Source organism: Oxyura jamaicensis, chromosome 2 (genome assembly GCF_011077185.1).
Source record: "Oxyura jamaicensis isolate SHBP4307 breed ruddy duck chromosome 2, BPBGC_Ojam_1.0, whole genome shotgun sequence".
NCBI classification, from domain to species: Eukaryota; Metazoa; Chordata; class Aves; order Anseriformes; family Anatidae; genus Oxyura; species Oxyura jamaicensis.
This window is the reverse complement of record NC_048894.1, coordinates 40,000,498-40,027,446: the sequence shown is the minus strand read 5'-3', so window position 1 is coordinate 40,027,446 and position 26,949 is coordinate 40,000,498. Positions and strand designations below refer to the sequence as shown.

Genomic DNA, 26,949 nt, shown 5'->3' with positions numbered 1-26,949 from the left:
TCCTTCCTTCCTTCCTTCCTTCCTTCCTTCCTTCCTTCCTTCCTTCCCCCCTTTCCAAATCATTTCATTGAATTGGGTTAGAAAGCAGACAAATGGTGTAAATGACAGGGCTAAGGAAGAATCAGCTTTTGGCAGGGCTGTGAGTGAGACAGGAACATCCAACTGGGAACAGTAAATTTCTCAGTCCAGATGATGGTGACCAGCAGCAGGTTAGCCTGTCTAGCCATGCCTCATGCACTGATGAACTCCCCACAAATCAGCCACGTTCAGGAAGGATGACTTCAGCCTGACGCAGGGGCAGAAGAGGGCAGCTAGGGTGATAAGGGGAATGGAAAGGCTGTCTAATGGGTGGAAGTGAACATACACAGGCCTGGTTAGTGTGGAAAAAGGATGGATCTTCATTAATACACCAGGAATGAAAAACAGCAAGGGAAAATAGTAATTTAAGCTACAGGATAAAAGTTGCTGAAAAACAAGTTAGTATAAAATTCCCATGCATCGGTTTAGGCTAGAAATTTGGCAGAGGTTTCTAACAAGCAAAGAAAGTGAAGCTCATACAGCCTCTTGGTAGTTACTTGTGTTTCAGCAGTCAGCCAAGTGTTCAGTGGAACCAGACACACTTCGGGGAAAAAAATGCCATGGCTGCTTACAGCCTCAGGTTGTCCCTTCCCGCCCTCTGTCCTGCAGCACTGCACAAATCCCATCTGGAAGGTGGTGCCCGTCAGTGCCCAAATGAGATCATAGGGCACAGTCTGTCCCGCAGGAACCAGGGGCAACAGCAATGCCAATGCATCAGGTCCAGTTTTCCTGGTAGGGAATGCCAATGGAGCAATCAAGGGATAGAGATCTTACTGGCTGTAGAACTGTTATGTGGAAAAAATGGTACTTAACTACAGGTAAACAATGACAAAAAAGTGAGGGAGATTTAGCAGGTTTTGCTCTAATGTTCTAGTCAAGGCTTAGTCATGTGTTATTAAGCAGACACGGCTTGACGTTAGATTGTTCAGACATCAGGGACAACCAGGCCAGCAAAGTTCAGATTTTGCATGTGTGAAAAAGGAGGCCATGCGAAGGAAAAAGTTCCAGGGCAGTCTCGTCAGTGTTTCAGTTCATTTCTTCTGAAGCAAGTGAGAATTTTCCATAAGACTTGAGAACCTTTGGCAGGGCTGAGATGGGAATGACCAACAGAGAGTAGTAAACATTTTAACCCAGCTCATCATCCTCAGCTGTCTAAATATAAAAATAATTATTTTCTTTCAATCTCTGTAAAAATACAAAACCTTAGGGGCCATCCACACTTGAAAGCTATTTTGGATTAAGGTAGTATGGGAATTTATACTCCCAGGGCTACTTTTCCATACTTAATGTACAGTTGACTTGTACCCCATGTAAGACAGCTTTTCCTGACAATATATTTTCAAAAGGGGAGTGCCCACACATGGAATTACTTTGGAATAACTAACAGCCCATGTGGGCAAGCCCCAGCAGCTAACACTAGAAGTAAAACATCACTCGAGCACACAGCCTACGAGCACTTACTCACACACACAGTTTTATGTAGATGAATGCATCTACCAGGTTTTGTAGGGTTGGTCATGCACATGCCGAAATGTTTACAGAACTGTGGTCCTGCTTTGAAGAAGAGATGTGTGCTGTGTCCCACAGTACCACCTTAAAGAGAAGTAGTAATCCCCAGACTGAATGCTAGCGCATCCCATCATTTCTCCCATCTCTCTGATACCATTCCAGTTGGCTCTCCTGCGCTGACAGATAATTCACACATGTTCACTTACACACAAATAGTACGGCACCCTTTCCCCCCACAAAAAAAGTCAGCCAGCTGTTACAAAATTCAGACATTTCATTAACACAGTTTACTGTCTGATGCTGCCAAGCAAAATAGAGACAATTAATAACAATCAGGACTGAAGGGTCTGAGACAGCTTATGAGTAAAGGATTGTATGAGTTGTTTAAAATGGACAAACTAGCTCCTGCCTTGAGTGATATGGAACAAAGGGCGGTGATGTATAACCAGAGAGGAAAGAGACTCTCCCTGTGTCTTTTGTAGATGGCTGTGTGAATGACAGAAGCGGCAGGAGCAAATACCTCTTTTCATTTGCTCAGCCTGCTGGAGAAGAATAGCAGCGCTTGCCAACGAAGCTGCAGCTGTGCTCTGGCTCAGTTTAATCACTGTGTATGACTGAGGGTTAATTAGCTGCCATTCTTACTGCTATTTGTTGTTCTAATGAAGATTTGCATAAATGTAAGGCTGGGGGTAACTGATACTTGATTCTTCCCTTCAGAGGGGCTGGGGGTGGAAAACTCACCCATCCCAAGTGTTTATGTTTGTGGGAGATTCAGTGTTGCCTTTCCATTTGACCTGGTCTACTTCTGTCTGATGAATAGTGAACAAAGAGTTCAAAGTTGCTTATCAAATCGAGATCCCTGTTGGGTTGCTGCCTTTAAAAAGGAGCCAAATAGTTTGATGAAGAGAGGACTCAGGGATTAGAAAATTACTTCCAGCTGACAGAGAGCAAAATAACATATATATATATATAATAATACATATATGATACATATCTCAGTGGTATATATAGCTACATATCCCTATCTTTATCTATCTATCTGTCTATCTGTCTATCTATCTATCTGTCTATCTATCTATCTATCTATCTATCTATCTATCTATCTATCTATCATATTCAATCTGGCTGGCAAGGAACATCTATTCCAATGATTTGTTAATGATAAAAGTTCATCAGAAATGAACGGGACAAGCAGTACAACCAGAACAGGCTGTAGCATATTAGGCAATACACCGACAGGTAAGAAGCCTTGTGTTGTACATCACTAAACTTCAAAGTTCACTTTTTAATAAAAACAAAGTATCTAGCACCAAGCAAGTCTTCTCAAAGGAAGGCAAAAATGACTCAGCACTTCACAGCTACTGCTGTCAGCTCCTCAGAAGAGGGGAACTCAGAATAGAAGTAAAGAAATTACATTCATTCCTCCAAAAACATAGCAAAATTTTAACAGGACGCAGTAACAAAATCCACAACCACTTTGTATTTAAAGAGAGTATTTAAATTGAACATGAAATGTCATAAAATTGTTTGACTTACTACAGTCGTGACTGCATATAGCTACTAACTGAAAGAAACTGAAGAGTAACTTCCTATTTTTAGTACGTTAACTTGTTGCATATGATAATATCATATGGGTAACAGTTTTCAGTGTTCCTCTGACCTACTTGCTCACTGTTGCGCCAACAACATCTGTAAACTAGTCTAAGGGAAGGAAAAAGACTGAGCGGGCAGAGATGGTAAATTTCCCAACTTCAAGTCATTGCTTGAAACTGGCTGGATTTCAAGCTGCCTGTATGCCTGCCTCTAAAGACAGGCGAGCACAACTGAGTGCACATCTACTTCCAGTTCCTCACTCCCCGACACAGCTCTGCTGTTAAATCCTGAAATGGCCGTATTTGCTGATAGACAGCTACTGATTTTACAGCGGTGTCTCTGAAGCTCTTTACCTGGACCCTAAAACAGCTGAGCAAACATCCATTTGCTTTTCTTTAAGCCTATGTCACCAATCCACCTGCTTTTGTACAGGCACCTTTGCATCGTTTGGGGTGGCCCTACAAGAAGTCAATCTTCCCGAGAGGTAAACAGTGAGCGCCCAGCACTCCTGAAATAGACATGTCTGGAATGAGACTGCAGGGATCCTCTACAGCTCCAGCTCTCATCTGGGAGAATGCTGCAGTTTTTAATGCTACATGCAGTAACAAACCCACATGAAAAAAAAATGCAGCCAATTGCAACTGAAAGTCCACTTCCACCTTATCTGGAGCTTTGAAATAACTCAGTCTCCTGTTACAGCCTTTCACTTGGCACCTGCCTGCACAGGAATCCGCATTCTGACCTTTGAAAAGTACATTTTTAGCCTTTTGGCTGGGGAAAAAAGTTTAGAAACAGGAAACCTAAAGTTGTAAAACCTAGATGGCAAATTAATAATAATAAAACAAAAATAAGTGTTCAATAAAAAACACAAAACCAAAACGAAAACCCCAAGAACACTCGAGATATGCAAACAGATTGCTTAGTTTTTCTTTAAATGATTCTTTAGTAATTTCTATATATTACTATTTTCCAGGGCCACAATCAGAGCCATTCAATGGTACACAGGGTAAGAGAAAGTGGAAATTACAGATCTAGTGGTCAACTGCAGAAAACAAATCTAAAAGAGCTGAGGGAAGAGGTTAAGTGCTATGCTATTTAATATGAATGACAGCTTGCTTTGAATACTCATACTGGCTGTCCAGGATATTGAATAAACTTCATTTAAATTAATTTTCATTATTTGTAGAGTCTGTGTTAGACATCTATCATCGTCAGTACTATTAATATTCTTTTCAGTGAACATGTTATCAGCATATTTAAATGAAAGCTTTCCTTTTCAATATTTATTAACACATTAATATTTCTTGGTACTAATATCCTGCTTGTAATATCCAAATTAGTGCCTACTATAAGGTATTTTCCACTGATTAAGCTTTTGAATTAACAGATTTTTATTTTCAACCACTAAAAATGCACAAGATCCTAAAATTGAATTTTCTTCCTTTACTATTTAAATAAATTTAAAACTTATTTTTTTGTCTCTTTTTTTAGTACACAGCAGTAGAACAGTGCACCAACCATATCCCAGTAGCTGACAGAATATGAATCACGAATGAAAGCAAATGTGAAAGTTAATTTGTCTTACCCGGGTTGCAGTCTGTGAGGAGGGAGCAGATGGAGAGGAGAACTTTAGAAATGGTTAATGCTGGACTCCAGTTGTCTTTTAAAATGTCCAGGCAGATGACGCCTTGGCTGTTGATGTTACAGTGATAGATCCTTGTCCGAAATGTTACCTAGAAAAGATAGTGTGTCTAAGTGCAGTGGTTTACAAGCCAATAATTATATGACTATTAAGCAATAAAAAAAAAATACACAAAAGACCATTTTGCTTTCCTGGTTGAAATTACACTATTCTGCCAGTTAAAGATTGAGCAAAATAGGGATATTCATTACAAAATAAAAGTCTGCCTCTTCCAATTGTGGCTATCAATGGAACTGGTTTCTGCAATGTACGAAAGGGATAAGTTTCCAAGTTTCCTTAGCGTCCTTTTGCCTTGGTCCCATAATGATCTCATTATTCTTGCATGGGAACAAAAAGGCTATTCTTCATTTCCAAATTTAAGTCACAGTTGAATCGGTATAATTGCTTACAAATACCTTTGTGTTTGTGTGTGTGTGTGTGTTTTTTTTTAGGATTTCTGTACCTGCATTGGGTTTATGTGGCAAGGTTTTGGCAGCAGGGGTGGCCTCTGTGAGCAGAGCCCAGCAGCTGCTCCATGTCAGATCAGAGCCAGCTCCAGACAGCTCCAAAGGGACCCACTGCTGGCCAGAGCTGAGCCAGGGAGCGACGCTGGTTGGGCCTCTGGAAGAGCAGGTTTCAGAAAGAAAGGGAAGGCTCCCCCTGAGGGGTCCCCACTCCCTGTTCCCCTGCGCCTCCTGTGGGGAGGACATAGAAGAGGATGGATGGGAGGAAGGTGTTTTTAGCTTGCTTGTATTTTCTCACTGCTCTAGTCTGTTAGAAATAGGCAATAAATTATATTAGTCTCCCTGTGCTGAATCTGTTTTGCCCATGACTATAGTTAGAGAGTGGTCTCCTTGTCCTTATCTCAACCATTGAGCCCTTTCCATCATATTTTCTCTCCCTCTTCCTTTGAGGAGGAGTGGTTGTGGTGTTTAGTTGTCGGTTCAGGGTGAAACCACCACAGTACCCATTTTATATTGTCTCCCAGCTGATCCTATATCTATTGCACTGAGGAGGAGATCATTTCTTTTAGTATAGAATGATGTGTTTCTGCATCAAGTGGAAGATACAGACCTTTTATTTTAAAACAATTTCAGCTATTAAAGTCCTCTGTGTAGTTCAGAATAAGTACTGGGGCTGCTGGATAGGAAGGGACAATACAAAACCCTTGCATCTTGGGATCTCCATGAAAAATTAATTTCTCCATCATTTCTACACAAATGACAAGTTAAACCAGATAGTTTTAATGACATATTCATAACATCTAAAATTAAGATGTATCATTTTGGTTGTCTACCTCATCAGCCAATAGGCAGAGGAGGCATGAGACAACCGCAGGCAAAGCACACCTCTGACCTCAGAAACCTGTATTTTTCACTAGAATTCACTAGTGCTAATAACCAGGAGTACTTAGGAATCTGTCCCTACTCTACCATGCAGATAAATCTGTGTCTGGATAGAAATGGAAGCTGCAGGCAAGCATGCCCCTGTTCTGGCTTTAATCAATACCAGAATTCCCAGTGATTTCAGGAGGACTAAGATCAGGCCACTCACCAAGAAGCAGAACAGAGGACGCAGTGAAATAACATGGTACCTGTGCTACCTCTATTAAGAAAAAAATCACTTTCTAACACGGAACAATTCTGCCCCTTTGATTAAATCAAGACATTTTGACAAAATAATGGAAGGAAAAGGTAGTAGATTTCTGGTATTACAGTGCTACATTCAAGAAGAAATATTTATTCTTGTAAGTATTTTTCCACATAAATCTGGGAAAGCAGTGTCTGGAGTGCAGTGTCATGGACCAGTGAGCTATGTGACAAAGATCCCAACAAAGAAAGCTCACCAGTTTTTACATGCAGCTATGTCTAAAGGCATTGACAACTGATAGGCTACTTGAATAGTTTGCTGCTCTGTACTCTACATATTCATAACTTCTTTCCTTTTTCCCCTTATGTTGTGGTTTCACTTATTCTTTTCCAGCCTAAGTGCTTCACTTCCAATACCTTTATGAGAATTTTAAATATTTCTAGCACAATAAGCTCAATTCATCCAAACACCATAGCCAGACATTTTTTTTTATTTTTTTTTTTATTTTTTTTTTCTCCCACAAGAACTCCAAGCACATCCAGCATTTGGAGTGAAAAGTCTTCTGTCAGATCAAGAAAGTAGTGGTCAGTGATAAAATTGAATGTTTATCTACGAAGATAGAAAGAGAAGTTATTGTGAATATGGAAGGTTACAAATGCACAGACGTGGCAAACTGCCTTACACTAAGTGTGTTAAAAGTGTCCACAAAGGGAGCTGGTGTGGAGGAGCATCCTGTAAATATTAGGTCAGTGTTCATTACATCCCCAGACAGATTAACTCTAAGGCACTATTAATACTTGATATACCACTGAATCAGGGAATATTTCACAGCAGGCTGGCCCAAGACTCAGGCAAACACTTCAGCATTGGCTTAATTGTAAGTATTATATTCTTACTTCTTAGTACATAGTTGAAATAAAGTTTTGCTTAATTATTTTTTTCCTGAAAAAAGGTACTTTCCTATGCTTCCATGAATAAAAATTTGAGGACTTTATTCAGCAATATCTGACTACACTGACTAAACTTTGCATGGATTAAATTATACCTTCCAACTTATTTTAAGATAGGGGTCAGTCTAAGCTTTTAGCCTACTTAATGCCATCAGTGTGAGCCTGCATTTTAATGTGTAACTTTTGTTGTCAGCTTAGAGGACAGACCCATTGCCACATGTTCCCTTCAAAGCATCCAAGAAGGGACACTAGGAATTTGGCAGGACTTGCAGAGCCATTGGAATGAACGGAGGTAGTTCACATCTTATATAAACTGTTCAACACTCCATTGTCATCTTAGGCTATTAGTGGATAAATGTAAGTGGGATTACATCTGTTTGTAGTTGCAAGACTATTTTTTGCAAATACTTAGAACTGAACTGTAGGTTTTTTCACTATGAGTGTATCTTAAACCATGACACCGAGGAGGGCACCCAGTCACAAGATAAGGATCTGTGCTTATCATTGACAGATATGTCACCCACTCGCCAACCATGCCAACACACTTGACAATGCCTGTACAAATACACAGAGACATTTAACAACAAAAAAAATGAAGTTCTCAGAATCTCAGAAGAAGCTGTATGAATGACACACCAGGAACTGTGGACGGGTGGTGGTAGGTGACGTTGCCCCTAGATGCTGCAGAGCTTGCAATGGCTGGCTGTGGCACATGCCGCCAAGCCCTTCTTGGTCAGAGTGAAGAGACAAACACAGAAAAGATAAACACAAGTGGTAGAGCTAGGACTGGCCCACAGATATCCTGTGGCAAACTGGGAAATGCCTGTCCTCTACCCGTTTTGTGGAGAGATGCTGGAGTTGGCACGTGAGGAAGCAGGTGGCTCCCCACTCTAATTCCTCAGCAACTGGGGCAGCTCGGAGGAAAACCATTACCTTCAATTACCTTGCAACCTCAGGCCTGGGGAATAATTACACAACCCCCAGATCTATTCAATTTCGTAGTGAAATTGTAATGAACTTAGGAGCTATTGTTAAAAGGGACAAGGTGAGAAGCCCCATCCCATTTTCATATCCCAGAGAAATGTAAGTAAGATGCAGGACAGCTGGGATGACATATTGCTTTCCTCAACCAGGTATTGCCTCAAATTGCATCTAATGTGGGAAACGCTGACACGGACGCTGTGTTTGACATACGCACATTTTAAAGTTATGTAGAGTCATCTCTGTTATGTATGTAGAGAGAAGTCAGGTGATAACACTGTTCCAGGCAAACTCTATTTTCTTTAATATGGTCATATTTTAACCTTTGATGCCACTTAAATGGTTCCTATAAATTATGCACTCTAATTCCATTTATCCCCTAATGAAAACACCTAAACAATCCCATTCAGAAGCTCAAGGGAGTGTGTGGGTGTATAGTAGGAGTTATCCTCAGACAATTGAATGGTAGAGGAGTAATTTATCTATTTTTGTTTCTTTAAAGATAAGTGCCCTCTATGGATTTACTCTCTTTGATTCTGCACTTTTTAGAGAATATCTCATTTTTGTTGAATAAAAGTGCAGGTCAGAGAAATGTGAATTGCAGGAAATAGGGAAAAATAGGACTATTTTCTGAAAACTGTAGAAGTATTATAAAGAAGCTTTTGAAAGGTAATGATAAAGAATTTATATTCAGATTTGGAAGTAAATAATAACAAACTCATCTATTTACCTACTGCTGAATGCTAAACGCTTCTGAGTATTGTTAAACAGAATTAAACAACTAATAATAATAAAAAACTTTACATAGTCTTTAAGAAGAAAATGAGATTATCTATTTAAAAGTGGGAGAGAAAATGATTACAGAGAAAAGAAGTACATGTAAAGCCTTTCATTGAGTAAGTTTTAGGACAGAAAAAAGACTGTTTACAAAACCGAGGAAGGGCAAAGTAAAATGGATTTCAGTTGAATGACTGGAGGCAACTCATCGTAGGCAAGATAAATCACTCCTGCATCTCAGGGTGATTTTGAACACCAGTTTCCCAGCAAGATTTAGTCTTAAAATCACTCACTATCTCTGTTTTGCATGTAACGTTCATATGCCAGTGTTGTGGTTTAACCCGGCCAGCAGTTAAACACCACACAGCCTCCCCCTCCCCCCTCCCTCTCCTGGATGGAGAGAAACGGGAAAGTGAAGCCTGTGAGTTGAGATAAAGATAGTTTATTAAGATAGGAAATAATAATAATAATTAGTTAATAGTAAATAATAATAAAAAGCAATAGTAAATAATAATAAATATTTATTAATAACAATAATGACAATAATTAAATAATAATAATAGTGTGTATGAAACAAGTGATGCACGATGCAATTGCTCACCACCCGCTGACCGATGCCCAACCTATCCCCAAGCAGCCAGCCCCCCCCACCCTAGCTAGCCACCCCTATATATTGTTCAGCATGCCGTCAGATGGTATGGAATACCCCTTGGGCCAGTTTGGGTCAGCTGTCCTGGGTCTGTCCCCTCCCAGCTCTTTCTGCACCCCTAGCCTACCTGCTGGCAAGACAGAGCGAGGAGCTGAAAAGTACTTGGCTTGGTGTAAGCACTGCTCTGCAGCAATTAAAACATCAGCATGTTATCAGCACTCTTCTTTCTCATCCTAATCCAAAACACAGCACCCTACCAGCTACTAGGAGGAAAAATAACTGTCCTAACTGAAACCAGGACAGTCAGGTGTAAACCCAAGAAGCCACCGTGTCATTGGCAGCCGTGTGGGTGACTGGCTTAATCTTCAGTGAGAGACAGAGACAGGCATGTAAAGGCACTGCTTTAGATCTGAAAGGGCTGGTCCTAAAAGCACAACCAGTGCACTTTCAGACTCCACTGAATTCAGTCATAATTCTTAAAAAATATATCCAGAAGAAGAAACGACTCTCTGGTTTTGCACACTACCATGCAAGAGGGTAATAGCATGCACTGAGGAACTGCATTCTTCATCCTGTTTGGGTTCAAGCCCCCATCCCCTTTTCTTCATTGCTCCCAGTGAAGCTGGGCAACTGTGCAGGGAGAGATGAAAGATTCAGACTCTATAGGAGAATAAACAAAAACAAAACCCTTTTGCTCAGCCAACACTGGAAGCAGGACTGAGATCCCAGGGCTCTCATTCCTGCAGTTTTGCAAAATTTCCTTTCAAGCTCTTTCATTTCTTACAAGGGCACAATCCTGCAGTCATTCCTGAGATGAAACTTCTGTCTTTCTCTAATATTCCCCAGGAGTTCTGTTTTAATAAAACTACAGTGGCACTACCTGAAGTGGAAGAAGTTGTACTGCATACATAAAAGGTTATATATATATTAAAAAATATGATGCCCTTTATGATGATGTTCATGGAGCTCAGGAGGGAGCAAGTAGTTCCCATCTCAGTTTTTCAGACTTTATGAGCAATAGATTTGTCTGCTCAAATAGAAAGAATAATAAAAACAAGATCAGGGCTACACTCTATAGTAATACTAGAGCGATACTGTAAAACAATCTAAGTGAATATTATCTATAGCTGCGCATGACACAATGTTTACGTTAACCTTTATGTTAATTATCATCCCTAAATTTCTTATGGAGTGCACTTCATTTTAGCTATGTCCAGTGCTGAGGCTGCCTTTCTACAACAGGATGATCTATCTCTGTTTTGCAACTACAGATTTGTAGCATGCACATGAGATTTTGATTGTTGAGATACTTAATGGATTATCACATAAAGTGCATAATAAGTGACAGACCACATGATGATCACCGTTAAAGAGCACAATTTAAATATATGCCAAGAAATGAACTTCAGCCAGGTCCTACAAACCTTTAGTTGGTAATAGCTATGGTTTCTTACATCAAGGGAAAATATATGTCATCTACATTAGCAGGAAATAATAACTTACAGCTACTTTTGTTTGACCTACAGAAAAGTCTGATATGCAAACTACTCTGTGGTTTCTGTAACAAAATGCACCACGTGGGACATAACTAGCCAGAAGTGATCATGATTTAAAAGGCATGTAATAGCATTCATATGAGTTAACCTTTAACACTGCTGAAAATGAAACGGTATGCAATGTGAGTAATTATTCATTATATCCACGGTAATTATGAAGCTGAGTAACTACTCACACTGTCTCATTGAATTGACTGTTGCAGGAAAATATATACATTTCAATAAGTACAGCAACACTAAATGTGTACTTTATTGAAATGTACCCAGTTTGCACACAGATCTAATAGCAGAAAAAGTAAAGAGGAATTTAACTAATCTTTGATGTACCTGAGAGGGCAAGTATAAAATTAACTTAAATTGTACGGTCTTCTGAAAATAAAAGAATAGCAGGAGAGAATAAAGGAACTGGAAAACTGTCCAGGTAAGGGAGGTTCGGAATATAAACTTTTACAAAACAAAACCTCCCTTTCATGGAATAAACCATGTGGGGTGAATCGTCCCACATGCACTTCCTCTGAGTCCCCAAAGTGTTCTTTCCCCTCAGAACTGTAGCTGACTTGGTTTTGAACATTTACTAGTTTCTTTTTATTCTATAGTGATATCATAAATACAAAATTCTCTCACATCTGCATACGTATATATCTGTGTGCATAAAAGAAGACGAGAATGAACATTGATGTATGATGTATTTTTAGATTATGAGTAGATTTTTATGCAGTAGTGAAAATGCATGTGATATAAGAGAAATACCTAGTTTCCCAAGTATCCAATAGCCATCATGTCCCCTTTTGAAAGTGAACCTGACAGGCGGTATGCAAACCATCACTGTGAGGTAGAAGAGAGCCCCCACAAGATGACTCTACAGGTCCCCATGGGGAGTGTAATGTGCTGGCCCGCATTAACAACTATTTATAGGAGACAGGAAGAAATTATGAACCTTCTAAGTTTTTTTGGGGGGGAAGGGAGAAGCAGGAAGAGTTTAGCTGGATAGAGCCATTTTCATCAAGACTATAAAAATAAAAACTACGGATATAAGTTAGTATATTAAAACAGAGTGAAAAAGAAGGCTATTCATTAGAAGAAATGGCAATTCAACTTGGCATTTAGTAGAAGAACTCTCAGGTAACTAAATGAAAAGGAAATCTCAGAGGTTTACAGGATATTGTTCTATCAAATGTGACCTTTGCATTTATTGGTAACAAAATATAGTTATGGATCCTTTCCTCTGCCTTACGTATTTCTGCCTGCATTTCCATTGTCCACATCTCTGTGATGCTGTCGTTTTGAGAGGCATATAAGTTTCTGAGGGAGCCAACTGAGTCTGATGCACGCTGGGCCCAGTGCTGTGCGCTGCCCCATAGGTGCAGCATTGCCTGCTGACAGAGCCTACGGCATGCAGAGCTTCCAGGGAAGTGGTGATGAGGCAGATGGATGTCAGGGATAGCAGTGACAGGAGACCATTGTGTCTGAAGGCTAGTCATGTCATGGCGACAGCCACAGGGAGGGCAAGAGAAGGTGGACTGAAGCCCTGCCTACAAAGTTTGTACTGCAGGAAAAAGATTCCACATAATGATATGTAGTGCATAGAGATTAGTGTTATGATGATTACGAAGAAAAAACCTGAAGAGATGTTCAATATTGCCATTAAGTCCAGATTCTATAGACTGCACATTATATTTACAAATGAAAAAGACTCTCCTTACAGTCTTACAGTTGATTTAAGACAGCTAAGCTTTCAAATGCTGAGAACAATTTTTCAGTCATTTGATAGACATACGCAATGTACAGGGAGGAAATGGAGTTTTCTGTTATTTTAATTTTGATTTAGGGGTGATTTAGCATATTGCAGCTTCCAAGTCCTGTGAACCATTTTTCAGTCAGATGAGATTAAAGTCCCTAGCAAGATTAATTGTAGAATTGGGATTAAGAGATTTTATAAATCACTCAAATTAAAAAATAAAGCTAGCGGAGTACTAGGATAATGATAGATGTATCCATATTGTATCAGCTCCAGCTAAATTGAATTGACATTGTAATAGAGTGAACACAGTCAAGTATCTAAGTAGAAGTTATTAATAAAGACTATTCTTGATGAAAATGCAGACACCACTGTAGTGACAACTCGTGGAGGGAGTGTGATCTTGAAGAGCACTCAGTTTTCTGCAAACACCTGTATGAAAGACGGCACCAAGACTTCCTCGTCTGGTGGGACAGTATGCAGGATAATGAAATTACTGCTCTTCCTTCAACAATAATAGCCTGTATAATCTTGCAGTGTCAATTTTTCATGATGGCTAACCTTTAGAGGACCTCAGGTCAAAAAATGTGTATACTTGGGGAATTCACTGATTTTGTATATGGACCAAGGAGAGAAATTAAGCTGAAATTCTCCAGGCTGACTGAAGAATGTGATACCTTCTACTCCTATATATGTATACATACACGTATAAATATATGTATGTGTATATATATACATATATACACAAATACACCTAAACATACACACCCACCTTTCTATGCATAGCTATATATCCCATCGAACACCCCACAGAAAGAAGCAGAACAAGAGGGAGCTTTCCCCTGTAAAAGCTAAGGGGAGGAACAGTCTGAATTCATTATAGATGAAAGGAAGGTAGGTAGCAGGAAAAAGAAACCTCAAAGGTATTTCTACAAAGGGATGGGGGGTCATTAAGGCATTGGAGAAATGCAAGGTTATTTTCTTGGCAGGCCATCTAAGTATTTTTATTCATTTCTGTAAGTGGCTGCTCTGAACAGGCCACAACTTTATTCTAAGCCTGCTGCACTACAAGACAGATGCTGTGTTTTGTGGCTGAAGTGAAGCCTTGAAGTGACCGAGAATGAAGTCTCACCGGCACCCGGCCTTTAGCAGAAGGTGAGATCAGGTGCATATCTACGGCTTGCTTTACCTGTTCCACACCTTCCTCTTGCCTCATTTCATAAAAACCAGCATGAGGCTTGGGGGACTGCTGCAAAGGAAAGGGCGATTCTGCAGCCTGCCCGTTTTCCTGCTGACTCAGCCGAGGGGGTGCTCAGCTCATTTGCACGGCGTTACAGCAGCTTCCTCACAGTGGAGGCCAGCAAGGATTTTTAATTGAGTAGAGCCTCCCAGAAAGCCAAAGCTAATTTGTCATTTCTCAGATGAGCTGTTCTAAAAATCTTGTTCTCCGGTTACACAGAGCAACTGGAGTTGGGCTGGGACAGCCTCTGTCACCCCTGGTCAAGCTGCATCTGGCCCACGTAGAGAAGCTCCTTGTGGAAGAAGGACTCTCTCCTTACCGCCAGGCTTCTGCTCTTGTGAGTGAAGCAAAATGCCACAGGTCTTAAAGGCAAGCAGGGCTGAAAGAGTCACTGCACTTCGGCTCAGAAAGCTTGGAGTCTGGTTTCAAGGCATGAGACTAAGCTGAAAGACTGAAATAGACTGGCTTCAAACGGGAAAAGAGGAATATCATGAGAGCAAATTATTATCTGACCTATCACATGGTATCTCCTACTTTGCTGAAAAATAGCTTACTTTGATATTATGCTTATGGCTCAGCTTTAGAGAGACACTGACAGGTGTCAGTACAAAGACAGACAAAAAGAAAACTGATGACCCGTAGGGGAAAGACTGGAGGGAAGCCTGATTGCTTGATGTTTGGGTATACAAAAACATAAAATGAGGCACAGAGTGAAATCAGAGGACATGAAGAACAGAGATAAAGGTGTAAAAATTGAAGAAAGCAGGTTAACTATCTAGAAGAACAAACAAAAATTACTTTAAACATTTGCTAATCTCTCCTATGTTCAAAACATAGGTTCAAACATCTTTTCTTCATGTGCAAATATGCTCTCAGTTTTTTAATTTTAATTCATGTTTTCCAATACACAGCAGGGTGCTCAATGATCAGAATAAGCATCAACAGGGTTTATAGAAAGAATTTGGATCTTTTAGAGAATATTTAAATCTTTGTATAATACAAAACATAAAATGGCTACACCATATTTTTTAAAATTATAATAATAAAAAACAAGAGATATGTATCCAGAATTTAATTTCAATATATTTGTCCTAATTTATTTATTTTTTTTTGCTTCCCATTTCAACATACATATGCATGATAAAAGATGGTACAACATCTCAGAACCGATAAGGAAAAGGGATTGTGGAAATCTTTCTGCAGATTTTAATACACTTTGTATTAGGTCCTTTAACAGTAACTGTGTTATGTGACATGGGCATTTGCCTTTAGAACCTCAAGCTGGGTCAAGTAATCACATCTGGGAAATAGAGTTTCTGTTTCTTCCCAGGTCTTTTGTAGTCACATTTTTAGAAGATCAGTTTTGACAGTACTCATTTAAATGCTTCCTTTCTTCATAGTAAAAAAGGGATGAATGTGGCCCACAGAAATCTCAGGAGGAATGTATGAATTCAATCATAGCAAGAAATGTGAATTAGACCCTTTCTGCTGTGTACTGACATGGAGGTAACCTTGCCAAGTCAGGGATATACTTTATGACTTTCCCAGTACATTCCACAGTTTTGTATTTTATCTCTATTTTTTTTTAAGTTGATAGAGCCATGAGGAGTGGGATATACTTAGAAAAAAATAAATCTATGATCATCCACTCCCATAACTCTAAGAACCATGATTTTAAGAACAGCCCCAAATATCACAAATCTCATGGTAAAGTAGAAGAGTTGCCAGCACCCGGTGACACAGATAGCACTGCACTGTGATGCCATATGTTATGTTGCACAAACTCAATACCTTTATTTTGCTAGAAATAAGTGTTTGGAGTAAATATTTAAGTACCATTTCCCAACAGTATTGACTAGCAGCAGCTACCTTATGGCCAGCACTCGTCTTCCCACACTGCTTTATTCAAGGGACTTCCCAGACTATTTAACCTGTGAATCAATTTCACAGAATCTGGGAAAGATGTGTAATGAAGTAGCAACAGCTTAAGAGCTCCTAAAGCAGGACTGAAAACAGGGGTTATTTATGACAGTGGCTCAAGTGTAAAGAATAAGAATCTATGTGTACGAAATATGCTAGTGAAATATTAGTTCTATCTGACACTAGTCCCCTGTGCACATGTACTCATTACTTTCTTACAGATAACAATTTCCCTCATCATAAATAGTACCCTTTTAGTAATACAATATGGTATCATCAGCTCTCTCGTCCTTTATCAAGCAGTACATTTTCATATGATTTATATGCACACATTTCTTAGAATGACAATTGGCATCAAGATAAAGGCAGACAAAAATGTTTTACAAAGCAGGATAAGAACCACCTCTTTGCTTGGCATTTCATTAATAAGCAATGCACAGCTGCATTACTCATGTCTCAAAATAATACAGTTGCCAAACACAACAGAGGGTGGACTGAAAAAGTCTTTATCTACTGGCAAAACAGCAAACTGGACTGTCACCTTCTATTTTAAAAGGATGCTGTTGAATAAATTGACTAAAATTCAACAGACTCAACAAAGGGAAGGAGAAATATCCCTATGTACTCTATTTTATACTCAAGAAATCCATGCAGTGAATATGCCAATACCCACTAAATAATTCTCCTTTTAATTGGCTAGGGTATTGAATGTAACTCTTGTGTTACAGCTATTGCACACAGACTAAGCAGCAATGAAGCAAACAGAAGGAGCCTGTCAAGGTGGGCCTCATATGACAAAGGCCAGAACGGCCTGGGCTGGGAGGAAGGCAAAAACAGAGCATTGCCCGAGCTGCATGCCAATGCTTTAACTGACTGAATTAGAAGCTTGGAGTTATAAAGTTTCAAATTCTTTCTTCACTGAGTATCATAATTATCTAAATCAGAAAATTAGTGATCAGCAGGGTGTACAACCCCTGCAATATTCGTCCATGACCTCAAAGCTTCCCTAAACTGGAATGCTAGGAGTAGGAAACAAAGTTAGGCCATGTGCATCTGCTACCTAAAATGTGGTTTTGTCCTGTCTTTATGTCACTGGTTGGGAAAGTGCAGTTAACAGAATGAGAAGTACTTTGAACTCACCTCACTCATTCTTTTTTAAAACTTTTCCCTGATAATAATGTTAGCTACTATAAGCATTACTATTGCAGCATCAAAATTCTGTTTATAAATGCTCCTCTTTCAATAGTGTACCCACAATAATCAAACATGAATCAACTACTGTATTACAGGCAATCACGGTGTACCAACCTTTTCACAAACATGTCACAAAGAAGGGAAATATTTCCACTCCCATAAGTCCTCGTGAGGACCTATTCCAAAACCTCATTCTTCTAACCTGGAAGGTGAAAAATTAACCTCTCTTCACATTGTTTCGTAATAGACAGGTCCATCGATTTATTTGATTCTATTTACAGCCCTGCTCGGTAAATTTTCCAGTTTCTATTCATGATAGTGAGCATGGGTGTCAAGAATTGTACTCAGTCTTCCAGATAAGGTCTTACAAATGTCTTGTGTATGACACCAGCAATTCCTTATCTCTACAGAAAATGCCAGATGTTGCATCTTACAAGTGTATTTGCCTTTTCTACAGATGCATTAGACTGGTGGTTTGTAATAATCCTGTGATCAACCAGTAAAACCCCATTTTGACACTGTCTCTCAGCAATTATTCCTACTGGTTATCAATGACATTTTGCACAAGTGCATTTCATCCCACTTGTGTTTCTCTGGTCTTCAAAACCACTAGGTATTTCCTGTATGACATTCTGAGCCTACTCTATCATGGTAATGATCTGCCAGCTTCATGTTATTGGAACAGTTCTACATTTGTGGTTAGTGTCATCACTGACAGCATTAGAAAACAAATCTGCAAGGAATTCTGTAAGTATTGTCTTTCTTTCCAATTTCTTGTCTTTGTTGCCATATTTCCAGTCTTCCATAAAAACAATGGAAAGCAATTAATTGTAGCTTCATGAAGAGTAGTGTAGTTTGCATCTGGAGAAGTAATTTATATGGAGTAGCACAAAAGGTGCATATTTTGTCAGACTGCCACAGACCCCTGGTGATTGATATGGGTCAAATGGAAAGATTAAGTATCTTCAGCTGCTTACAAAGGGTGCAACTCAAATATAAATGCTTTCATATTAGAAACAAATCCAAATCAAACAAATAACTGCTGGAAATTATGCAACCTTTTGCTAAATAAATCCATATTTATTCAGCAATACTGGAGACATGCAAGCAAACTTTAAGCAGTTATTTGAATTTGTTCCGTCAAAATACTCAGTTTAAATATTCATTATTGCCTTGAAAGTTTTGTGTTTCATCCTACAACGTTATACCAACTTACACATTAAAAAATATCACAAGGAAAGGACTCCTAGACTTTTAATATCCTCCTACTAACCTTAGGTGGTTTAAAAGGATAGTCCGGTGAAAAGGTAATGTCAAGGAAGAAAACGCCACCTTCATATACTGACCCTGGAGGCCCCAGTATAGTTGACCTCCATTCATAAATGTTGTCTCCTTTGGGTCCAGCACTAAAATAGAAAACAAACAAACAAAAAAACATGATGACCACATACAGTTAAGAAAATACTGCATCAGTTACACTCTACTAGCAGTACCACTGGTTTTGCAACAATGTTGTAAGTTAAAATTGTATATCACGTTTATTAAGTTAGTCCTGGATAACGTGTCACTGGTGTCCTAAGCTCTGGCAGTGAAGTGATATATTCAGCCAGGAAGAAGTATTAAAATCACATTATAAATTATTCAAATAAGCACAGATAATTCCTGACCATCTTATCTCAAATATTTTAGTGGGCAAATGTGAACTATTTACAGTACAAGGATACAGAGACTTTGCTGAGATGTCTTGTCACTGTCTTGCCTCACAAGCCATCCTATTTTCACCTACCTCCACATCCACCTACCTCAGTAGCAGTCAGTAGCAGTGTAATTACACACATTATTATACAGCACACACTGTACTAAAGACAGCATGGTACAAATGACCTTGCAGCTTTGCTTTCTAAGTTACTATGCTGAGGACTCCTCCAGTCACTAGTACAGAAGGCTGCTTTAGTCTGCAACTGTTATGCTATCTTAAAAGTCATAACAGGAAGCAGGTTCAACTGTTGGATTATGTTAATTCAAAGTCCTCATTTAAAAACACATTACAGAAACAATATTTAAAATGTACAAAACATAACCCTATACATGGGACAAGAAAAGTCTCTCACCTACACACTCAGTGCCTGGAAACAACAAATTAAACACTACTAAAATTTTTGGGCGCTACTATTCCAAAAGCCAGTGTAGTCTCCTTTCATACAGCATAATGCTTGTCCACAGAAAGACACATTTTACCCAGGGTGGCTGTGGCCTCTTAAGGAATACGAAGACTTCTTTTTGGTTCACAGCCTGCTGATACAAGTCACTGATACAGGACCTGAATTTTAATTAGGACCAATTGGGATAGTGACTTCTGGATATCTGATTAATATTTTCCAGAGGAATGCAGTGTTGGTAGATTTTTCAAATAAATGACGTGGTATTGTCTTAGGGCATTTCTTGTGAAACTATTCTCGTTATGTTTGCAATAAAGATTTCCACAGTATGCAGGGGTTTGTGAAATAACCCTATGTGTAGAACAGATGAAAGCTCTTGGCTATGCTCCATGCCTCACAATGTACCCAAGGCATACAATTATTATACGACATCATGTCATGTTCACTGCTCAACTATTCATTTTGTTCACTGAAAGTTAATAAAACCCTCTTTCACCTGAAATTCCTTGGGCTCCCTTCATTAAAACTTCTGACTGCATGATTCCCTGCATACAACGCAGTGACTTAGTACTGTGTGGCATAGTTCATTAGTCATGGTACCTACATCAATTTTCTATAATAGCTGTTAATGCTTCTTGGCTTTCTAAACTACATGCTTTCTTAACAAAAATGGGTTACAGAGAATATAACATTATGGAACATCCATTATCTACCAGCCCTAGAAACAAAACTAGCAATTGTTTTAAAGTCAGAATCTGGCTTTTCAAGTGTCACAACAGCAAAAGTCTTGCCATCCATCCATCCATCCATCCATCCATCCATCCATCCATCCATCCATCCTTCACAGTGTCTGTAATACATCAGGTTGTTAGCTGCCAAACAAATTTAATTTACCCAGTTCTCAGTTTGCATTAACCTTTGAATAATAAAGCACAGCTGAGACTGCTGTAAGAAACAAACCAGAGAATGAATAATTAAAAACACCTCCACTGCCTTTAGAAAGACCAATCCTGAGTCAACAGGGAAGGTTTAATTGTGACTGAACTAGGCATTAAGGGGCTAATTGAACTCTTTATAAGCTTGAACGAATGTGGGACTACATCAGTGCTATGGTATACAAGGATCACAGAAAGTAAAGCCCTTTAAAAAAAATAAAATAAGGCAATTAGTTCAAATACAAAAGGCAAGAAGCAGGGGCAGTCTAAATCTTACACGAAAAAAGCCTATATCATGTGAAGGAAATCCTTTCCCATTTTCTGCAGAAAAATGTTCTAATACTTGGAGAAGCAATGACTCAGTTGATGCCAGCAGGTTAAAATGGAAGTGATATAAATGTCAATCCCAGACAAATGGTTGGAAAAAGCAAGTAAAAAAAGCAAGTCCTGTCTTTATTAGAGCTTATTTAGCCAGCAGGGTATGCTTGGGCCCTTCTTGGGTTTGAGCAAGGCTCACTTTTTTGATCAAAACTGCCTCTGGTAGTAGCATTTTCATAATGTACATTATTTTTATTTGTTTTGCCTATTTATTTAATTGCATTAACATTTGAAATGAGCAGTCATTAATTAAAATATTTGGAAAATGCTCCATCTGCCAGTTGAACTGTATCGGCACGTCCAGCTACAAGCCCAGCCTGATCACATTCTGAGGATGCTGATTAACATTAATTGAAGGTTTTCTTTGCAAATGAGAGATGAAGCTTTATTAAGTATTATTATTAATTTGAAGAATAGCTGGAATTGTATGGAGTGTGGGTAGACTGCTGTTATCGATGTTGCCTGTTGGAGTGCTTGCTGGCAGCAGTGCTGTTCAGCCCATGTAAAATACTGATTCATGTGCACAGTCAACAGCTGGTATTGAGGGCAACAGCATGCACAAGCATAACATTTTCTTCACTTGCACATTAATAATACAAAAAGTTTGACAGGTGTATTATCTCTGTTTCCTTTCTCTCCTAATTGTTAAGCCTTTTATTTATCCACATTATTGGCAACAAGAACGACAACTCATCAGGCTTCACCAGAGAAAATTCCCATATGTGCAAGACCTCAGCCAGAGCCTGATTCTGTAAGGTTTATAATGCAAGAGGATTTAATTGCCCTTCTCTCTGCATGGATATCTGCCCGGCATGCTGCAGCCCAAATGGTTTACATTCACTGTGATTTATATTCCAGCTCTATTAATGTTACTGGCAACCAAACCACGGATCTCAAAGAAAGCAAACTAAACATCTCAGTGCCTGAAGTCCTGTCATCTTTGGAAGGACCAATTCAGATGTGCACCTGCTCAGCGAAGGGCAGGATAACTCTATTTGAACTGAACTGACCCGAGCTGGAGCACATACATGCTGCATGCTGGTAACGTGGTGCTAAATTGTTGAGCATCAGGGGACAAACAGTGGTGTCTGTGGCAGCTCCAGGTGGGGTGGCTGAGCTGTAAGGATTAAGTTAGGGTAAGGACAGAGCTGCTGTCTGACCAGCAGCTCAGCCTCCCAGTTCAAGCTCCATTTCTGAAGCCCTGGTGACTGCAGAGTGAAGCAAGTGAGGAGTCTGGCAATACGGATGCTGTGGCACGCTGGATGGCACTCCCAGTCCTGCCTGTGCCACCTTCCAGGTGGGAGCTGAGGGGGTGCAGCAGGGCAGGAAGGCCCTGGAGACTTCAAGTTATCAATGGCTCATCAAGGGATAGCTCCTTGCTGCCTTTACTCCCCCAAGGCTGATGAAACATCCCACAGAACAATGCCTGCTCCACCTGCCGGGGAGGCTCTGCTTGTTGGAGGAGCTGGGGGAGGCTGGATGTGGTGCCCATTTCAGAAGGACAGCAGTACTGGTGTGTGAAATTTAGGTGAATTAAGTCAATACATGTAAAATGGTCTCCTCTGTACTTCATCCTCCTTTGCCTCTCTTTGTATACTTTAGTTCTGCCCCTGCTTCCTACATATATACTTGCAATTGAAATGTATGTACATTAGTTGCACTTAGCTGCAAAATACTTTAAATGCTACTATAACTGAATTCATTTTGCTTTAAATATGCTTAATGCACTATTTTGCATTCCTTCAACATGTTTTAGGCAGGCAGTCACTTGAAAGTAGTGCTGCTAAAAACTGCTTGTCCGGTACAATGCATAAAAACAAAAACAAAACCAGGCTTTCACTGCATTTAGAACATACTAAAATACTCAATTTAAAATTATGCTGGCGAGCTGTATGTAAACATCAGCATCTCTGAGACATACCGGATGAAAACCTATCTGGAGAAGTTATGAAAGTACAGTTGATTTTTAATTTTATCAGAGCTGAGTTGTATATAAATTTACTCCATTTCCAGTGTATAAATCAAAACAGTGAAAATACAGAAGGTCAAAGAAATAATGATACCCCACATGTTTATCAAGTAGTCATATGGAATAAGTTAGTCAAAATAATGTTATTATTTCCTAATCTAACTTATGTTTCTTGATGAGGGATTGCATGCTTTCCTGGCATCTATAACTGAGGTAGCATAACCTCAATGCTGTGTTTCTGGTGATACGGAAAATAAAGACTAGTTTAATGTCTTCCTTTCTACTCTTGGATCTTGCTGGAATCCACTTCTTTTACAGTGTAACTGTACTCTTTAGCACAAGAGAAAGGCAAGCCTGTAGTACAAAACAAAGAAGGAAGAAAAGAAATTCTAACTTCAGTTACCTTCTAGTTCCAGCACATGGATGGTATGTGGAGGGAGGCAATACAGCCAAATAAAACAGGAAGGCAGGATGGTTGGGAAGCCTTCCCATTCCTTGGGACTCAGAAAGAACTAGAAAGGTCCTTCTGGACTGAGTAAGTTAAACTCATTTTTATCCTCATCCTTCATAACAGGGTGGAATAAAGCAGGACCAGGCTGCTATACTAACTTTGTCCATGGTAACTCACTTTCTGTGACATTCCTTATGGCAATTCACTTTTAGGACGGCATTATCTAGTCTGAACTGCACCGGCACACAGAAACACATCTCAGAACTGGGGTTCCCATGCATGAGGTGTAGTCCATGGTAGACGCAGACCCTCTCAACTCTCTTTGGTAACACACATCAGCAGAAAGAACAGGGTCACACCCTAGACTCTTTTCGTGCTTTCCTATTACTACATGGAGCCTTGACTTTAAGAGATTTCCCTCTGAGGAGGGAAGCTCACCACAGAATCACCTTCACTTATAAGACATACAGCATAATTTCTTGCAGTCCTGTTTCTTGCACATCTAAAGTTATGCTGGAGCTGATCCTGCCTCTAGCTGCCTCAGTGAATGCTTCTGAGAAGCCACTTGCCCTGAGGGCAAAGTGGATACAAAACGATGGGGAGATTGGCAAAATAATTTAAGAGTGCAGCTGGTGAGAGAAGAGGATGGATGTGACAAAACAGAAGACTGCAGATTCAGCTTTCAGTGAGATACATCTCTTGAGAAATTCAGATGAAGCCTCATTAAAATAAGCCCGGTATATACCTCTGCTCTCCTTTGTGAACATGGTGCTAAGCAAAAGTGTTGCTTGGGTCTGCACCACAGCACAGGGCTGTCCCTTTGCCTGGGGACTGCCAAGCAACCAGCAGTGGGGCTGTGCTGGCCAAGTGGTTGCTGGAAGACCTCTGACAGGAAGAAGTAAATCAGCAGGAGGCCTGCTGAAGCTACCATTACCAGGTGACCTGCACAACCAGCTCAGCCCTGTTCAACGAAACACAAAAATACCACCGAGAGCCACCGAGTACCACCGAGAAGCATCAGCATCATGCTCCTACAGGCAACTGTGATTCTCAGCCCTGATTTCCCACTGCTGCATCTTTGGCATTGGAACAGATGCAGACATCTGGTCATCTGCCCTCCTCCCAGTTCTCTCTTTTTGGTATTTTGGAAGCCACTTGGTCCACTTCTCTGCTTCTCTCTCTGCATGGTAAGAATTCATTGCTCCTTATTCATGGACGATACTTCCTCCTTTCAGGTTTATGCAGATCCACCTCCCCATAAACACCCCCTTTCTTTTTCTCTCATCAACAGCCATCAACACATCCTGCTATTTTTTGTCTTTTTCTAGAAAGGAGGAGGGGGTGGAAAACAGTGCAGGGGGATTTTATTACAGTACAGCAGTTACTGATTTTGTTTCTTTCCTTCTCTGTTGCTCCTCTTCTGAGATGTACAAAATGAAGAACAAGCAGAGCGGGTGCTGCAGCAACAGTGGAGTAGGGAAGGGAAAGGGAGTCACAGCTGCCTACCCAGATGCTCCAGTGATATCAGTAGGTACTTTTATAAATGTATGTAATAAACAGTTGCCACAGCAGCCAAAGGAATACATTTCTACAAAACAAAAACAAAGAGATAGCAGTGAGCACTGAGACTGCCTGTGGCAATGGGCACAGTTGTATGGTTAATAACATCTCTGCTATGAATAAAATTAGCAGCCCAGTTTCCTAGCAGTAAAATCAAAGAACAATTAAAGAAATAAACCCCTTCAGAATTAGAAAGAAGTGCTGTACTTTGGCTATAATATCGAAGACTTAAGCTATCATCAAGAAACAAACCTTCCTCAAATTTGTACCTTTAAAATGTGTAACCTCTTCTCTCTTCTCTGGAAACTCCTAAAACCTTTTTTATTTTTTTTAATTTTTTTTTCTTTCCTTTTTTATTTTATTTTTTATTTTATCTTTATCTCACTCTGTTCATTTATCTGGTGCAAAACCTGCTATTATCAAAATACTGGGAGGTACTCATGGTTCTTACTAGATTCAATCTAGACCAAAGCTAGAGATTTTTCAGCACTAAATTTGAGGCACAAGAGATCTAAATTACTCTAAGAAAGAAATATTTTTGAAGATATGTTCACTTTCCTTTAACTAGACCCTACTGAAGTGGAAAAGCTTGGCTTTCCATCATCTAACACTCAAACTTGGGTCTATGCTAGATCCATCATATTTGGTCATCCTGTTGCACTACTGGGAATTTATGTATGTTGGAATATCAGCATAATTAGATGAGGTAGGCACCATTTCAGGTATGTATCTTTCATTAGACTTACTTATTCATAATGGAAACTGCGGGTGAAGCAACTGGGCCACTTGTCACTCAGAAAGGCTTTGGCAGGAAGAGAGACTCAGACCTATACCACTTAGCTTCCATTACAGTGGGAGAATTCAGCTGAAAAATTTGGATAAGACTTTCTTCTCATTCTTCCAGTTTTGTGATTGAGAACATTTTTCCATAAGAACCTTTTTTTTTTTTTTTTTTTTTAAAAAAAAGAGTACTTTAAGGCAAGCAGTAATAGAAGAAGGATATTAAGACATTTTTCTAACTCATGCTACAATCCCTTCAAAGTAGTTATATCCTGCTTTTATCAAATGCTTTTTATTGAAGCCAGTTACCATTTTCATCTGCACTTTGGAACCAATGTGTTTGTGGTAAATGTGACTGGAAGAACACCGAGGACAACTGATCCCAATGAGCTGTCAAAGGCGCAGTAACATATTACTGGGTAATGCTAGATATTGTTTCGTATACTTACTGAGAGCAATTGTGTTCCATACAGTATGGCATTGTTTCACCGTTAGCCTCCTCTAGTTTTAGCAAGATGTTTCTTAGGGGCACATTTTTTATCACCAAAAGTGATACACAATTTAACTTTGGGACTTCCAGCCACTTTCTTCCTTGCAAAAAAACCTGCAGCACACTAGCTCAGCATGCCAAAAGTCTGTATGAGGCAAATTCTTTTTTTTCTTGTGATTAAAGTTCTCTGCCTGCCTGTCACTGGAGCCATTAAAAATTATTAAGGGAAACCGAAACACAGGTTCCCTCCTGCCGAAGCTGTGTTGTGTTTAAAATTCATGAGTTTTGGCCACAGTAAAAACAACAAATAGATTAACAACAAAGCAAATGTCACTTAGTTAGTAGATTTTATTATTCACTTCTAAGTAATAACACTAAAAAGTATTAAAGGTATCCCAGCGCTTTAGTAGACTGGTATTATTCAGAGAGTACTTCGATGCTTTTATTCTCTAAAGTCCTGTCTTCAGAGCATTCCTAAGACAGAAACCATCATGAAGAGAACTGCTTCTTAATGCACAAAACAGTTATTTATATTATAGCATCTACAGCAATTTATTCATTGCAAACACCATTACACAGTGTATGATCACAGCATGTTGAGTATTCACAATGAGATTTTAAAAATGGCAATTTTGTTAAGTATTCTCCACTTTGTTCAGCTGAACAAAATTACATAAAACCCTTCACAGAAGGCTTTCCTTGTTCAGCGCCGGAAACAATGATTTGCCTCCTGTTACATATCTATGGGCTTGATTCACTTTTGCCATGTTT

The 26,949-nt window shown here is 39.5% G+C and overlaps 1 protein-coding gene across 1 annotated transcript in view; it reads right to left on the bottom strand.

The window, feature by feature from the left end:
* The window catches only part of LOC118161537 (ubiquitin-conjugating enzyme E2 E2), a 213,808-nt gene that overhangs the window by 19,503 nt on the left and 167,356 nt on the right, over window positions 1-26,949 (bottom strand). Inside the window, exons 4-5 of the mRNA XM_035317004.1 lie at window positions 18,730-18,862; window positions 4,766-4,913 (exon numbers count right to left, since the gene is read on the bottom strand). Of these exons, the coding sequence (XP_035172895.1) occupies window positions 4,766-4,913; window positions 18,730-18,862 (281 nt within the window). The remainder of the gene's footprint in view (window positions 1-4,765; window positions 4,914-18,729; window positions 18,863-26,949) is intronic.